At 42.6% G+C, this 17,543-nt stretch overlaps 1 protein-coding gene, 1 non-coding gene and 1 pseudogene across 4 annotated transcripts in view; 2 read left to right on the top strand and 1 right to left on the bottom strand.

Moving 5' to 3' along the window:
- The window catches only part of LOC131136562 (ras and Rab interactor 2-like), a 56,431-nt gene that overhangs the window by 14,722 nt on the left and 24,166 nt on the right, over positions 1-17,543 (top strand). For 2 of the 3 annotated variants that reach the window (XM_058083556.1, XM_058083566.1), the window contains exons 3-7: positions 11,401-11,495; positions 11,752-11,950; positions 13,044-13,158; positions 16,907-16,979; positions 17,200-17,291. In XM_058083556.1, coding sequence (XP_057939539.1) covers positions 11,401-11,495; positions 11,752-11,950; positions 13,044-13,158; positions 16,907-16,979; positions 17,200-17,291 — 574 coding nt within the window. The remainder of the gene's footprint in view (positions 1-11,400; positions 11,496-11,751; positions 11,951-13,043; positions 13,159-16,906; positions 16,980-17,199; positions 17,292-17,543) is intronic. The other variant, XM_058083577.1, reaches the window with a different exon arrangement.
- Positions 1,893-2,115, bottom strand: LOC131101702 (small nucleolar RNA U3). Its single transcript, XR_009119279.1, has one exon. It is a non-coding gene; the product is annotated as a small nucleolar RNA U3 (small nucleolar RNA).
- On the top strand, positions 7,497-7,681 carry LOC131101715 (small nucleolar RNA U3; annotated as a pseudogene).

Raw genomic sequence — 17,543 nt, 5'->3', positions numbered from 1 at the left:
ACCCCCAGCCCCCGCCTCTTGCCGAACACAAGCTGTGACAGGCTCCAGCACACCCTCACGACCCTAGTCAGGATAAGCGGCACAGAAAATAGATGAATGGATGGATAGTTTCTCTTTATGGATTTTGCTCTTTAAGAATAATGATTGGTCTTGCCCTGTGATTGGCTGGCGACCAGTCCAGGGTGTACCCCGCCTCTCGCCCGAAGACAGCTGGGATAGGCTCCAGAACCCCCCCCCCTCGTGAGGAAAAGCGGTAGAAAATGAATGAATGAAGAATAATGATTGGTCTGCATCATCGTGGGCATCGGTGGAAGTTGTAAACGTCTGCAAATGTTCCAGGCAGAAAGAAAAATCCAAGAGAGGAAAGTGGCAGTGATGTAAGTCAAAGTGAATGCTGTGAGGCTTTTAATTGACTTTGCAGCTTTTTCCATCCTCACTCTGACTGGATCCACGGCCATAATCGCTGGAGCCATGCTGAAAGTCACTTAGCATTTATACAAGTCTTAATGGAGCAGACTTAATGAACATGAAGGAACAAGTACTGTTCCTTCGTATTATTGAAGGCCTGTGAACTGGAGTCTTGCGTTCATGATGAGCAGGGCACATATTTTTCTCAGCAACAATACACATACATATACAGGACGTGTATATGCAGATGGAGTCCATGTTATCTCACTTACTGCATCTCATGATTGCATCCATTCCTGAGGCCATGTCCACACAAATGGTGGTATGTTCAAGCACCCATTTATTTTTTGTACACACTAACCTTGGGAAGCAACTGCTTGTCATAGAAGTCTTCACAATACACACACTCGCCCTCGTTGATACACACACGCTTGGCACAGTCAGAGTTGCACAACACTTACATGCAATAATTTACATTTTGCCCTGTTGGCAATTAAGGAGGTAGGAGGTAGGAGGTAGGAGAGCTTGAAAAAGAAAGGGTAAAGGCAAAATATTTAGGAATGAGCAATTTATTGCCATGGCTGAGTGGTTAGCACATAGGCCACAGAAACAGGACCTGGGTTCGAATCTCCGCTTGGCATCTCTGTGTGGAGTTTGCATGTTCTCCCCGTGCATGCGTGGCTTTTCTCCGGGTACTCCGGTTTCCTCCCACATTCCAAAAACATGCTAGGTTAATTGGCCACTCCAAATTGTCCATAGGTATGAATGTGAGTGTGAATGGTTGTTTGTCTATATGTGCTCTGTGATTGGCTGGCCACCAGTCCAGGGTGAACCCCACCTCTCACCCGAAGACAGCTGGGATAGGCTCCAGCACCCCCGCGAACCTCGTGAGGATAAGCAGTAGAAGACGTTCTCAGGGAAGAACTAAATTTGAAACACGTCTATGTGAGGACAAGGTTAAAAAGCCAATAGCTTTCCAGTATGTGGAATCAAACTATAGAATGGATTCAGTAAATAACTCGAAAAATGCACAGAAATGAGCAAATTCCAGAAATAATGCAATCAGTTGATGTTTGCTAAAGTAACAAGGAAAAGTCTTTTAAAAAGTAAATATCTAAAACTATGTTAAGGCATCAACAGGAGAACAACACAAAGAAAAGCATTATTATTACAGATTTGTTTCTAACAGTTCTTTTCTCCAACATCATCAACCACTCTGAACATATTCCTTCCATCAAAGCAAAGCAAAGAACAATCATCAATGACAGACAACATATTGTAACGTCGTAGAATGACGACAGTCAGGATGGCTCTATCATTGCATGGTTTTTATTTCCAAGGCAGCATGAAAAACAACTTACTGGCCTGTTGCAGACTTAACTAACTAACTGGGCGCACGGCAACCGAACTTCTCCTTTTTTTCCTCTCGTTCTTCTTCTTTGGTCCCAAAACGCCCGCTCCAAAACCGCGAGCTGAACATGACTGCCCCCCAGCGTCCATGCATGAAACTACAGCATATATACAGTATACATATATACAATACAACACACACGCAACGCTACAATATGATAGAATCACTATTGTCTGTCAGGTTCATGTTCAGGAAGGAATATCACATCTCATCATCAGGGCTAGCGAGACCATACACTTTAGAAACACATTTCTCAAGGCAATAACTATAGAAATAATCCCTGAAAGTACAGTCTTAGTTTCATAACAAATGATGACAGGAATTATTCTATGAGACTACTATTTTCACTAAGGGGATGTACTTATTATTGCTTTATTTTTTCGGTCATTAATTCATTTTCATTGGAAATGCTAATATTATGCTAAAGTTATGCTAATCTAATGCTAATGAGCAACATTTTCTTGAGCAATTATTAGAGAAATTCATGGCAAAAAAATAAATAACATACATCCCTTAAGTGAAAATAGTAGTCTCATAGAATAATTCCTGTCATCATTTGTTGTGAAGCTAAGACTGCAAGATTAATATGGAACATAGTTCCTAATTTTTGTATCACCTGACTCCTTCTGTTTCACAGCAGGAAAGTGAGGTAGTCCAACCAGGAGATTGGGTCCTCATTAGGAGCATCAAAAAGAAGCATTGGCATTCACTAAAGTGGGAAGGTCCATATCAGGTCTTATTGACAACGCCGACAGTGTTAAAAATAGCTGAGAGAACGACATGGTTGCATATGACCCATTGTAAAAAGATCCTTTCTGCAGACAGTCCCGACGGGAAAGGTGAGCAAAAGTCTGGCAGCAAGGTGGGTGCAGACATATAGAGTCTGAAAACACCTGACGGTCAGTGAAGCCTTCCAAGACACCAAGACACCAATCCCAGTAGAGGAGGGCGACCTAAGACTTCTGCAAAAATGTTTATTGGAATGAAATACTGAGTGGGAGTATGGTTTTTAACCATGTTTCTGGTAGGAATAGGATTGATTACAAAATTGCTATTTGGACCACTGAATACCACGTTGGTGAAAGAAAAGACCAAACGAAATGTAAATACGGTCGTACGAACACCTTGGATAATTAGCGGGACATACAACAACTCCATATGTATGACCATAGCTTCGAATACGACCACTGAACTTCAAATACCCATATCATCGGTGAAAGGATTTTCAAACGGACATCAAGTATCAGGGAAGGCATGCTAGTTATTGGTGGTATGTTACTGGACATGTGTTAGATCTAAGATGGGCCTCATTAATGCATAAGTCTTAGCTTTTTATCTCTCCCCTCGTTAACCTTTCTCTTTCTCTTTTTATTTCCATCCTATTTATTATTTTGTTTTCATCTTTTTTCCACAATTGTTTTCATTTTTATTTTAACTTTTACTTCCCTTTTCTTTATCTGTCCCAGTTATGATGGTAATTCGTAGGGAATTCTAATAACTGGGCTAATTTGTTGTCAGTGAGGTTGTGCCTTGCTGTGATAAATCTGAAGCTTCTACCCTGGTGAGAGGGTAGCGGAGAATTCTTGCCTGTGCTTCCACAACAAGACACCACTTGCAATCCCACAGCTTTAATATGAGAGTGATCTCCAGTGAGACTCACTCTCCATTCACACACTCATTCACACAAACGGAATTTAAATGCGCATAGGACTGCGCCGTCCTCTCCTTTACGGAATTTCTCGGACTCCGCTGTCCATCAGTTACTCGGAATTTAAATGCATAGGACTCTGCCGTCCTTCTCTTTACGGAATTTCTCGGACTCCGCCGTCCATCAGTTACTTGCCATTGACTAGTGTTCACAAGGCTTTATACACAGAATTTAAAAGCAGAGGACTCCGCCGTCCTGTTCTCTACGGAATTTCTCGGACTCTGCCCTCTCAGTTACATGGAATTTAAATGCATAGGACTCTGCCATCCTTCTCTTGACGCGTCACTCACCTACTGTTGTCTGCTTTCTTCGAGGTGTGCCGTCAACCGTCGAGGCGAAAGCTAGTCCCGAAAGGGTCTGTATGCCGTGGCCACGGTTTTTCTAGTTGTTGTTTCCTCAGCTGGAATCCTCAGGTATCTTGGCATCCGGCTCAAAGGACCAAGGAAATGTCAGGTCCAAGCACCTTGACAATGAAAAGGAAGAAAGAAGGCAACAGTTATCAATTTTACTCGCGAGGAGAGCGGTTAGAGGTGGAGTATGCCGAGTACATCTCTTTGTTGATAACTGTTGCCTTCTTTCTTCTTTTTCATTGTCAAGGTGCTTGGACCTGACACTTAGGTTCAAGGACAATCTATTATCATCAAACCATCTTTTTAGTGTGACCATTTCTTCTGTGACCTTTCCAATGATTTTGTCTGTCCTCCCTCCGGAACAAAAAGCAGTGGTATCATCCGCAAGTCCATTTTCAGTCTGCCGCCTGCATAGAGGTAATGATCAGTATGTACAAATTATTTTTAGGGATGTAGTGTGTATATTACATATGCATCTGTCTCTGCCTATTGGTTTTGAGTACATACTCTTAAAAATGGTGGGTTAAAAACAAACCAATTTGGGTATTTTCCCAAGCCAGCAATGGTTAAATATTGGAGCGAACACATGCTGGGTTAATGTAACCCAACAAATTGGGTTGGTTCCCTTAATACAACAATTGGGTTGTTCATACAAACCAAGGTCAGGGTTCAGGGTTCATATTTACTACACTGCTGGGTTCTTTAAACCCAGCAAGTCGGGTTGCTAATATACAATTATTACTTTTTAATATTATAATGATACTTATTATTTCTTGATTACATATATTCTCACACCAATAATGTAGCAATAAATATTTATTAAAATTCAACATTTACAGAACACAAAAATATAAAAACTCACAGAACATTTCCATAAATGGTCTGCTCTAAAAGCTCCAAAACTTTTACTTTTACTAACAAAAAGTATTGAAGAATGACCTTTGGAGTTTAACACTCGGAACTTATGTGTGAACAAATGAGAGCATTTGTCTCTCCTGGTCAAACACAAACAAAATAAAAAGAATATTTTCAGAACGGGGGGAAACAGTGATACAAAGAACAAGAGGGAGAGGAGAGAGATGGGAAGGGCAGTCTATTCGCAAGAAAGTAACTGGGTTTTCTGGAACTTCACTGCTGGGGAAACAGTCCCCTCGAGTTCAAAAACCACGTTCTAGAAAAATTGCCACGTAGTCGTACACTCATTCGATAGTTTAAGTCAAACACATAAAAACTTTTAAAACCGGTATCCACAGTTGCAAGAGTAGTCTCGGTTTCAACAGCCTTGCCTGAGATAACAGCAAAGGCTTGACAGCACAGCATCCCGTCTGCAAGCAGCAGCACAAATGGGGAGGTCCTGGATGATTTGGCTTGCTCCAAATACTCCACCATGTTAGTTCCGACCTATTATGAGAATTCAAAGAAAAAAGGGATCAGTGCAGAGCAATTGTCATCAGCTGTCTACTGAAGTTATTTCAAACACCTCCCACCCCCGTCAGCTGATTCAGTTAGAGTTACAGAGGTAGAAGTACGACACCCCTAAATTCAATGGCATGTTTTTTAACAATTTATTCTGGGGGTGTGGCCAGTCTTCTTATGTTTGGTCTGTGGTTTCTACATCTCACATCACTATGAAGGAACAACTTACACAAGTTGTGAGAATAGTGCTTCATGAGATGAGTAACATGACCAAACGTTACGCTGTCACACATTCCACCAATACAATCTTTTCAAGTTGCCCCTCCTTGGAAAAAGAAACCTGCTTTAAAACTGTGTAAAAGAACAACTGGAGTTATTTCACAATTCATTTATATTTTAATTTCTGTTCAAAGGTAAATTACTTACAGGCTTAACATCAATGAAGGCTCTCTTGGACTCCTCAATACCAGCCCGGACCGATTTTCTGCCCTGTTTATAAACAGGCGGCGAGAGCAGGACAGGTAGCAGCATCAAGGCGACTTCTCCCCTGGCATCTGTAGGACAATGATGGGTGTCATTAGCAGTAATATGAGCCAATGTTTGATTTCACTTTTCCACTCTCAGCCATCTTTGTGTGGAGTTTGCATGTTCTCTCCGTGCATGCATGGGTTTTCTGTCCATGAAAATTGTGAACAGGATCGGTGACAAAGGGCAGTCTTGGCAGAGACCGCCTTTCACCGGAAACAGGCTGGCTTTACTAGCAATGCGAACCAATCTCCTGCCCTGTTTGTACAAGTTTCATAACAAACGATGGCAGGATTTATTCTATGAGACTACTATTTTCACTAAGGGGATGTACTTATTATTACTTTTTTTTGCGGTCAATTCATTTTCATTCAAAATGCTAATGTTATGCTAATCTAATGCAAAGTTTTCATGAGAGATTATTAGAGCAATTCATGGCAAAAAAATACAGTGGTATGAAAAAGTATCTGAACCTTTTGGAATTTCTCACATTTCTGCATAAAATCACCATCAAATGTGATCTGATCTTTGTCAAAATCACACAGATGAAAAAACAGTGTCTGCTTTAACTAAGACCACCCAAACATTTATAGGTTTTCATATTTTAATGCGGATAGCATGCAAACAATGACAGAAGGGGGAGGGATAAATAACTGAACCCTCTGCCCCAGGAGACTTAAAGAGGAATTTAAACCAATTTTTACCAAACAATTGAAGCCAGTCACTGATGAGTGGCTTAAAGCTGCCTTGCCCACTATAAAACACACACTTGGGAAGAATTGTCTTGATGAGAAGCATTGTCTGATGTGCACCACGGTTCGCTCAAAAGAGCTGTCTGAAGACCTGCGATCAAGAATTGTTGATTCGTATAAAGCTGGGAAAGGATACAAAACCATCTCTAAAAGTCTGGATGTTCATCAATCGACAGTCAGAGAAGTTGTCTACAAATGGAGAGAGTTTGGCACTGTTAATTCTCTCCCAAGGAGTGGAAAAATGAATTCAAAAGTTCATCAGGATGTTTTGCAGGAAAACCTGAGGCCGTCTGTCAGACAGTTGAGGCTAAAAAGAGGATGGATGCTGCAACAAGACAATGATCCAAAACACAGAAGTAAATCAACTTCAGAATGGTTTCAGAAGAACAAAATACACGTTCTAGAGTGGCCAAGTCAAAGTCCAAGTCCAGACTTGAACCCCATTGAGATGCTGTGGCATGACCTCAAGACAGCGATTCATGCCAGACATCCCAGGAATCTGACTGAACTACAGCAGTTTCGTAAAGAGAATGGGCCAAGATTAGTCCTGATCGATGTGCCAGACTGATCTGCAGCTACAGGAAGCGTCTGGTTGAAGTTATTGCTGCCAAAGGGGGGCCACACAATATTAAATGTGATGGTTCAGTTACTTATCCCTCCCTTTTCTGTCATTGTTTGCATGCTATCCGCATTAAAATATGAAAGCCTATAAATGTTTGGGTGGTCTTAGTTAAAGCAGACACTGTTTTTTCATCTGTGTGATTTTGACAAAGATCAGATCACATTTGATGGTGATTTTATGCAGAAATGTGAGAAAATCCAAAAGGTTCAGATACTTTTTCATACCACTGTAAATAACACATACATCCCCTTAGTGAAAATAGTAGTCTCATAGAATAATTCCCGTCATCATTTGTTATGAAGCTAAGATGGTACTTTCAGGGACCATTGCCTTGAGAAATGTGTTTCTAAAGTGTATGGTCTTGCTAACCATGATGATGAGATGTGATATTCCTTCCTGAACATGAACCTGCCAGACAAAAGTGATTCATATGTTCTCTGTCATCAATGATTATTCTTTGCTTCTTGAAGCTTTGATGGAAGGCATGGTTGTACTTGTTGTGACTCTAGCACTGTCTGTGAAAAGTATTATTAAATTGATGGACACTGGTTTGGTGCTTACTGTTTGGTGTCAGCATGCCCGAGTCCTTCTATTGTGGAGACTTTTTTAAAACTAACTTGTCCCACATGTAAAGGAAATTAGTGAGAATGTGATTGGCTGATTGACTACTGCTACTTGTCTCCTTCTTTAAAGTCATTGAAATACTGTGTCCTTATACTGTGTATATACTGTGTATACCTAATACCTAATACTGTGTATATGTGTCCTTGAAAGGAAAGTGCCTTTACTTTATTTTAGTTTATTTTAGTTTTAGTTATTGAAGTTCTTAACTTCTGAATTTAGATTAGAAAACAACGGTCAACATAAATACTTCTGCTTTTCATCCCACTTACATTCTGTGTTTTCATCATTCATATTTATTTTGGAAAAATGAAAAACTCCTCATGTAAATGTCCCCTCCACCACCTTCACCAACATAGGGTGTTTTGACCACTTGTGTTACACGCTCCGTATGTTGTCTTAGGGGAAACATATGAATCCTCTAGGCCAGGGGTCGGGAACCTTTTTGGCTAAGAGAGCCATGAAGGCCAGATAAAATTTTTAAATTTTAAAATGTGTATCTGTGAGAGCCATATACATTTTGAATGCAATAAAATGTGTGCATTTTTATGTAAGACCAACAGTTTTAGATATAATGGGCTCTAATTACGTAGACCAGGCACACTACCCCACGTCAAGGGGGTGTGGCCAGCACACTTTCGTGAGCAGCGCAGTGTCTAATAATAAATCTAATACTTGCTGCCATTAATACAACTTCTGCTGCTGCATAGTTTTGAACCGTATTCAGTACACGTATTTCATTCTTTTGGCCATCTTCACCAGAAGGCTTGGTTCTGCAGCTTTAGCTATTTGACTAAAGGAGGAAAGTTTACATTTACATGTTTTTTTGACATCTCAATGACCGAGGTAGACTACAGCATTACCCAGTAATAATCGAGTTTTGGTGTTTGACCTGGAAAATATCATCAAGAAAGATGGATATGGTCGGCCGTATTGCAGCAGAATATAGATGGACGAATTAAAATGCATAAGAAAGTTGTTGATTTTTAATATTATTTTTAACAGTCATTTCTGTGATGTTTACTTTAAAATGTTAGCAAAAATACATTTTTATTGTGGTAAGAAATGCTTGAGAGCCAGATACAGTCATCAAAAGAGCCCTACCTGGCTCCCGAGCCATAGGTTCCCTACCTCTGCTCTAGGCTGTCCCCTCCTGCGACCCAGAGGTGTGCTTGCTCTCGTGCGCATGTGTTGATTACGCAATGAAATATAACATAATTCAATTATTTAGTTACCACCGTTAACGCATAATTTTTGACATATATCAGACCAACTACAATAAGGCAACAACCAATTGAACAAAACAAAAAAAGAACAGCAACAGTTGTCTACACTTATGTTTCTAACAGTTCCTTTCTCCAACATCATCAACCACTCTGAACATATTCCTTCCATCAAAGTTTCACTATAGAAAATGGATGGAATTTAAACCCAGGAAGTAGGCAGTGGTAATCAAAAGAACATAAACAACCCCCCAAAAAACATCTCCCCACCCCCGCCAAAAAGTGTTCCAAAAATAATTCAGTAATGAGTAGCTGTGTCATTCTAATTAATCACCTGAAATATTGGTGTGAAATAGTGATTATTTCCTCTACTACAGAGTCCGCTGCTAAATGCAAAGACCACAAAAAGTTCATTTGCTGTTTACTTGGCTTTTAGTTCTCATAACATCTAGTGTCTGTTTTCACTTGAGTGAGCGAGCACATCATCCTGTGTTTGGACTACGCAGATTTCACAATCACTTGTTTGTGTTGTACTATGGTGTTTGGACCTGACAAAAACCTGGGGAGAGTGTGAGGCTTTAACAAGGCGGGCTGTGTAACTGGACTGGAGAGGAGGGGCTAAGGGAACGCCTTAGTGCCAAGATATTGAAATGTCTTGGGAAATACTGCACTCTACTGGCCGAGATATGTAACATATTTTCCTCAGACAAACCATACAGTCCAGTAGGATTTCCAATCCATGTTCTTCTGATGATTGCATAAAATGTACAGACATAAATATTGTTCTCCCATTGGAGGAGATTTGATTTTGATTTGGGGAGCAGAGTGGTCGAGTGGACAGGAAGTGATGTCCGGGACTCAGCGTTGAGTTTGATCTTGACACGGGTTACGGCCGCAACAGTAGCATTATTCGGTTGGCGTGTAATATGGCATCCATCTTGTTATTAATACTCTACTTCAATACATGTAGATTCTTATATGGCAACCGGACATGGAGGTTATGTCGCCCGTCTGTGATGTCATCAGCGCCTGACACTCAAAAATGTTAATGCAAAACACGTTTTGATAGTTTTACAATGCTAGCTTTGCATGCATAAAGCAATTCCAAATGCATATAAATGATGATTTAATGTACTTCTACTGAAGACTACTGTTCCCAAAATTTCAGTCATGTTTCTCACCTTCTTTATCGAAACGCTGGCACTTGCAACTTTCTTTGGCTCCATTATGAGTCGCAGTATTGAGGAGAAAAGCACTACTGAGTTCAAGAAACTACTTACGTCAAAACAAGAAGGTGGTGGTGGGCGATCTTGCTGCAACATTGTGTCTTTGGGAACAGTCACATCGTCAATCACGTCTTCAATGAAGGTAAAAGTAGCCTTAAATGTTCATTTAGTATCTCTTTACTATAGTGTTTTGTGTCAACAATTTTGCCTTCTGAAGCAAATTCATTGTATTTATTTTTCTTTTTTTTTGTTTTTCATTTTTTTCAATTTTTTATTAATTTTATTATTTACATTATTTCTTGGGCTACACGGCGGTCGAGTGGCGCGCAGACCTCACAGCTAGGAGTTCAATCCCACCCTCAGCCATCTCTGTGTTTGCATGTTGTCCCCGTGCATGCGTGGGTTTTCTCCGGGTACTCCGGTTTCCTCCCACATTCCAAAAACATGCTAGGTTAATTGGCCACTCCAAATTGTCCATAGGTATGAATGTGAGTGTGAATGGTTGTTTGTCTATATGTGTCCTGTGATTGGCTGGCCACCAGTCCAGGGTGTACCCCGCCTCTCGCCCGAAGACAGCTGGGATAGGCTCCAGCACCCCCCGCAACCCTCGTGAGGATAAGCGGTAGAAAATGAATGAATTATTTCTTGTGGGAATTATAGATTACAGTCAGACCTTCTGGAACAAATGAATTATGCTAGCCATTGTTCCACTGCATATAGGGCCAGGGTTAGGGTTAGGGTTACGGTTACGGTTAGGGTTCGGCTTTTGGCATCATTTTTCACCTGCCATGAAAATTCCATCCCTTGGACTAAACTGAGTACACAGAATCCTCATACATGTCTGACCTCCCCAAAGCTGAAGGGAAACAAGGTGTTGTCTTTGTCACACTTTAGATGTAAGTGTGCACGATACTTTGTGTTGCCTTTTCTGTCTGGGGGAAATAAGACTCATACAGGAAGGCTGACCAACCCTTTTTCTTGTTCCAGGCCTGATCAGTCTGTGTCTCCATCTTACAGTCAGAGTAACACTTTAACAATTGTCTTGGCTTCCTTTATCACTTTTCACCTTTATCGCCCCACCTGCCCGTTACTTTATGCTGGTTCATCAGTCAAATTTTAGCACTCTCTCCTCTTGCAGCTGATTGATGCATTTGCACTGGAGATAGGGGAGTTGAAGAAGGAGATGGTGCCCACCTCTCCAACTTTGGACCAGGACCCATTGGACGTTGAAGGGTAAAGGGCCCCGCTTTTAGCCTTGTTTTTAGCTCTGAATGAGTGTATGGATGTTGTATTTTAATGCATCTTTTACTCTGTTTTTTACTCAACTCTATTTTTCTTCACTGTAAAGCCTCTTTGAGTATTTTGAAAAGCGCTATGCAAATAAAATGTATTATTATTTATTATTATATGGCTTTAAAACATTTTCAAGAACATTTATCAATCTTAATGTGTTGTGAAAGTTCAACTACTCGTCTCTTTTCACTGCCAGACCGGAGAGCGAGGTGAGAGGCATTTACCTGAAGTCTCCCAAATGTGGCAGGGCGAGGTGTGAAAGGGATTTTGGGTATGACTCACTATGGAGGAGGATGAGCGTGTTGGACAGACTGAGTGAAACCCACCCAGTTTGGCTGCTGCGTGCAACCAGTGAAGAAGAGGCCACAAACATCCTGCTCAAACAGCCACCCGGGGTGAGGGCGGCTCACAATCTTAAGGAACAATCTTAAGATGTTCAGCACTGGTTCTCAATACACTGTATTGAATACAGTAATCCCCTGTTTATTGCGGCTTATTGGTTCCAGACCCGACTGTGAATGTCCGCCAAGTAGGATTCCTTATTATGAATGGAATATTTTCATAATTAGAGCGTAGAAAACCGCTTTACAATCTTCTAAATATGTTTTTTTAACATGATTAGAGCCCTCTAGATGTTAAATAACACTTATACCCTTACACTCCTATTACCCAATACAGTAGACAAAATAAGAGAAAACACTTCCAGGCTTTTCTACTTCCTGTCCTGTACAGTACATCCTGAAGTGGCTATCGTCTCATCAATGTAAACATTACTGACACCTAGTGACCAGTCTAGAATCCTACATATCATCACAAAGTCTTTGAATCTACTAAAAATCTTCTTATTCTTCTGAAAGGCTTATGTTTGTATTTTACTTCATTTTACTTCCATTTTATATGCTTTAAAATGCTTAATTTAGGTGAACAAATACATACAATTTGCATAATACATAGGGTACCTTTATTGTAGTAGAAAGAGACAGAATACAAAAAAAGTGTCCTTCTTTGTCCTTCTTCCTACTGTTTTAAACACTTTCACAAGTTTATTATCCAGGAAATAAATTGGAGCCTAACTAGTTAGCTTGCTAATGTTTATAGCCTTGGCCGTCTCTTGTGTTCCTGCAGTGATGCTGCAGCCTGCGCGTTACAGTTGAGGAATGTAGTATAAACAAAGGATACTGGGAGTGTCAATGTGATTATAGGGGTGTTATTTCATGTCTACAGGGCTCTAATAAAGGTATATATTTTATTTAGAAAGTCATGAGCAGGTTTTTCATGCTCTAGCTACAAAAATGTTTCATTAATATTGAATCCGACTTGTCTAGAAACAAAAATGCTTTTCTGGTTAGGGGTACTTGACTGACAAGAGAGGGTATTTCATTTAAAAAAAGGCGAGAACCAATGCTTTAGTTGATGTATTTGCTATTTTATGGAGTTTCCTCTGATTGGTGTCTAAATTGTACCATCTTCCATGGCATCCTGGTGCAGGTATTCCTGGTCAGGAAGTCCATGACTCTGCAGAAGAAGGTCCTTTCTGTGTGTCTGAACGAGGATCAGTCGGGACGTTCCATCAGCCACTTCTCTGTCAAAGAACGCCAGTATAGTAAGTCATTTATGGAACTAAATAAATCAAAGTGTAAAAACTGTTTATTGGTGGCATACGCTACATATGCTTCATGCAGACGTTTCATACCGTTTTTGAGGGATTGTGCGATGTTCCTCCACTTGTGTCCGAATGTCCATCCAAGCTGGAGGGGGAAGTTGGGCTTGCATTTTGCACTAAACAGAACTGAAACTTTTTTTTCTACCTCATATGACACTAAGTGATAATAAATGAATCATGTGGGATACTGGGGCCTCACCCTGGAACCAGGCTCAGGGAAGGGGCTCGCAAGCAAGCACCTGGTGGTCGGGCCTTCACCCGTGGGACCCGGCCAGGCCCAGCCCAAAGAAGCCACACGGGATCGCCCCCTCGTAGACCCACCACCTACGGGGACAAGCATAAGGGTCCGGTGCATTGTGTGTTGGGTGGCGGTCAAGGGCGGATGCCTGGGCGACCTGGTCTTCGGCGGCCAAATCTGGTTCTTGGGACATGGAATGTCACTTCTCTGGTGGGGAAAGAACCTGAACTTGTGCGAGAGGTTGCGATATTCCGACTGGACATAGTCGGACTCACCTCGATCCACAGTTTGGGTTCTGGAACCAAACTCCTCGAGAGGGGCTGGACCTTGTTCTACTCTGAAGTTGCTGCAGGGGAGAGGCGACAGCTGGTGTGGGCTATTAATAGCCCCACCAGCTTGGTGCCTCTGTGTTGGAGTCAGCCCCGGTGAACGAGAGGGTCATTTCCCTACGCCTTCGGGCTGGGGAACGGGTCACCACCTGGTGATGAGTTGGATTAGATGGCGGGGGAGGATGCTGGACAGACCTGGAAGACCCAAACGAGTAGTGAGGGTGTGCTGGCAACGTATGGCAGAGTCTCCCATTCGTCGAGTCTTCAACTCTCACCTCCGGCAGAGCTTCAGATGCATCCCGAGGGAGGACTGGGGTATTGAGTCCGAATGGGCCATATTCCGTGCCTCCATTGCTGAGGCAGCTGACTGGAGCTGCGGCCGCAAGGCGGTCGGTGCCAGTTGTGGCAGCAGGCCCCGAACCCGATGGTGGACACCAGAGGTCAGGGTCAAGCTGAAGAAAAAATCCTATCGAGCATGGATGGCTTGTGGGACTCCGGAAGCAGAAGACAGGTACCGTCAGGCCAAACGGCAGCGGTTGTCGAGGCAAAACCTGGGTGTGGGAGAAATTCGGTGAGGCCATGGAGCAGGACTTGGTCGGCCTCGAAGAGGTTCTGGCAAACCGTCCGGCGGAAAGGAAGGGAAGTTTTTATACCGTTTACAGTGGAGATGGGGGCCTGCTGACCTCAACTGGGGATGTAGTTGGACGGTGGAAGGAATACTTTGAGGCCCTTCTCAATCCCACTGACATACCTTCCATAGAGGAAGCAGAGTCTGAGGACACATACGTGGACAGTGCCATCACCATGGCTGGGGAGGTCAAAACGCAGTGGCAAAGCTCCGGGGGTGAACGAGTTCCGCCCAGAATTCCTCAAGGCTCTGGATGTTTTGGCTGGCACGTCTCTTCAACATTGCGTGGAAGTCGGGAACAGTACCTTTGGATTGGCAGACCGGTGGTCCCCCTTTTCAAGAAGGGTGACCGGAGGGTGTGTTCCAACTATAGGGCGATCACACTCCTCAGCCTCCCTGGGAAAGTCTATTCCAGGGTGCTGAAGGGTACGGTCGTTGGTCGAACCTTTGTTACAAGAGGTCCAATGCGGTTTTCGTCCTGGTCGTGGAACACTAGACCAGCTCTACACCCTCACGAGGCTGCTTGAGGGTGCATGGGAGTTTGCCCAAACAGTCTACATGTGTTTTGTGGACCTGGAAAAGGCATTCGACCGTGTCCCTCGTGGTGTCCTTTGGGGGGTGCTCCGGGAGTACGGGATTCGTGGCACGGTACTACGTGCTATCCGGTCCTTGTACAAACAGGGCAGGAGTCTGGTTCGCATTGCCAGTAGTAAGTCGAGCCTGTTTCCGGTAAACTTTGGCCTCCGCCAAGGCTGCCCTTTGTCACCGATTCTGTTCACAATTTTCATGGACAGAATTTCTAGGCGCAGCCAAGGTGTTGAGGGAGTCCGGTTCGGGGGCCTTAGAATCTCATCACTGCTATTTGCAGATGATGTGGTTCTTATGGCTTCTTCGGGCTGTGACCTTCAGCGTTTACTAGGACGGTTTGCATCTGAGTGTGAAACGTCTGGGATGAGACTCAGTACCTCCAAATCAGAGGCCATGGTTCTCAGTCGGAAAAGGGTGGAGTGCTCCCTCTGGGTTGGGAATGAGGTCCTGCCTTAGGTGGAGGAGTTTAAGTATCTCGAGGTCTTGTTAACGTGTGAGGGAAGGTGGGACCGTGAGGTCGACAGACTAATCAGCGCAGCCTCGGCAGTAATGCGGTCGCTGTACCGGACCGTCGTGGTGAAAAGAGAGCTGAGCCGGTCAAAGCTCTCAATTTACCCGTCTATCTATGTTCCCACCCTCACCTATGGTCATGAGCTTTGGGTCATGACCGAAAGAATGAGATGGCGGATACAGGCGGCTGAAATGAGTTTCCTCTGTAGGGTAGCTGGACTCACCCTAAGAGATAGGGTGAGGAGCTCAGCCATCCGGGAGGGGCTCAGAGTAGAGCCGCTTCTCTTTCGAGAGGAGTCAGTTGAGGTGGCTCGGGCATCTAGTCCGGATGCCTCCTGGACGCCTCCCTGGTGAGGTGTTCCCGCCATGCCCAGCCGGGAAAAGGCCCTGGGGCAGACCTAGGACACGCTGGAGGGATTATGTCTCACGGCTGGCCTGGGAATGCCTTAGTGTCCTCCCGATGGAGCTGGAGGAGGTGGCCGTGGACCGGGACGTCTGGGCTTCCCTACTGAGACTGCTGCGCGGAGGAAAATGGATGGATGGATGATTTTTTATTTGTAACAATGCAGTTTATAATACTTTTCATTCATTGAATTGTAAACAATGAATAATATATATATAAGATATCATTCAATTAGGAAAATAACAACTATATCCTAAACGTATTATTAAATGCAGTATTAATTTTTAAAGAACTGCTTTTTTCATTAACAATGCATTTAATAATACATTTTATTCAATGAATTTGAAACAATTATTACAACATTGGGGAAATATATAGAGTAAAATTATTCATTCATTCATTCATTCATTCTCTACCGCTTATCCTCACAAGTGTTGGGGGGGTGCTGGAGCCTATCCCAGCTTCCGGTGAGAGGCGGAGTAAAATTATATTAATTGAAAATATTATTAAATGCATTTTTCATGACTTGATTTTTAATTAACAATGAAATTAACAATACATTTAATTCACAGATTGAAACATTTAAGTATTACATAATTAATTTTGGAAAATAAAATATTTACTGTATATATTATATTATTAAAATGACTAATAATTGCATTATTTCTTGAAATTGTTTTTTTTTTTTTAAGAATGCAGGTCATTCATTTGTTTATTTTCGACCGCTTATCCTCACGAGGGTCGTGGGGGTGCTGGAGCCGATCCCAGCTGTCTTGGGGCAGGTCTCCGGTCTCCTAGCTGTGTGGCCTGTGCGCTAACCACTCACGCTAACTCATTCAAACTATGAAGGATGTCATAGCAGATGTGAACTTTGTCTACTGACATGAATGCACACGTTTACATCTTTATCTTTATCGCCTCACAAGTTGGCCTCCCACAGGTTATACTGCATTCATGTCGAATAACATCTGCATCTTTTATCCTTTTCTTAGCGTTTTCCCTTGATGGATCTGGGCTCAGTTTTGCAGATATTTTCCGCCTGGTGGCCTTCTACTGTATAAGCAGGTACTTAACATCTATTTCTCTCCCGTTCATTGTTGCTGTTGTTTCTGTTGGTGCAGCAAAATACATTTTTTTGGTCGAATCAGGCAGCACGTTCATGCCATGCACACAAATGTCTACAACAAAAGCACCATGACATCAGGGAAGTACACAAACAGACAAGAGTAAGATATACAGTCCACCCGGAGAAATTGCTTTAACACAAGTGCTTTGTTGTCTTTAGGGATGTCTTGCCCTTCCCGCTCAAACTCCCAGAGGCCATTGCATCAGCCAAGACGCAGAAAGACCTGGAGGAGGTGGCTCAGCTTGGACCAGGTAGTTTTAGAACGGCAGCATTGCTTTCTAAATAGTCAGGTTGGGTGTTGCAGCAGTCTGATAAATGGCTTCATAAATAGATTGTGTTTACATGCTGGAAGCCTGAGTCGGTCAGACAACCTCGTTTAGATCATATATATGTTATTTGAAGAGATCAGAAGAATTGAATGAAACAGTCATAAAAAGAGCAAGTCCTTACTTTATCTCCGTAGTTGTCTGGCACACTGGAAGCTGTTGAAAGGTAGGGAGCGG

This window comes from Doryrhamphus excisus, chromosome 1, assembly GCF_030265055.1.
Source record: "Doryrhamphus excisus isolate RoL2022-K1 chromosome 1, RoL_Dexc_1.0, whole genome shotgun sequence".
NCBI classification, from domain to species: Eukaryota; Metazoa; Chordata; class Actinopteri; order Syngnathiformes; family Syngnathidae; genus Doryrhamphus; species Doryrhamphus excisus.
This window is presented reverse-complemented; position numbering and strand designations above follow the sequence as displayed.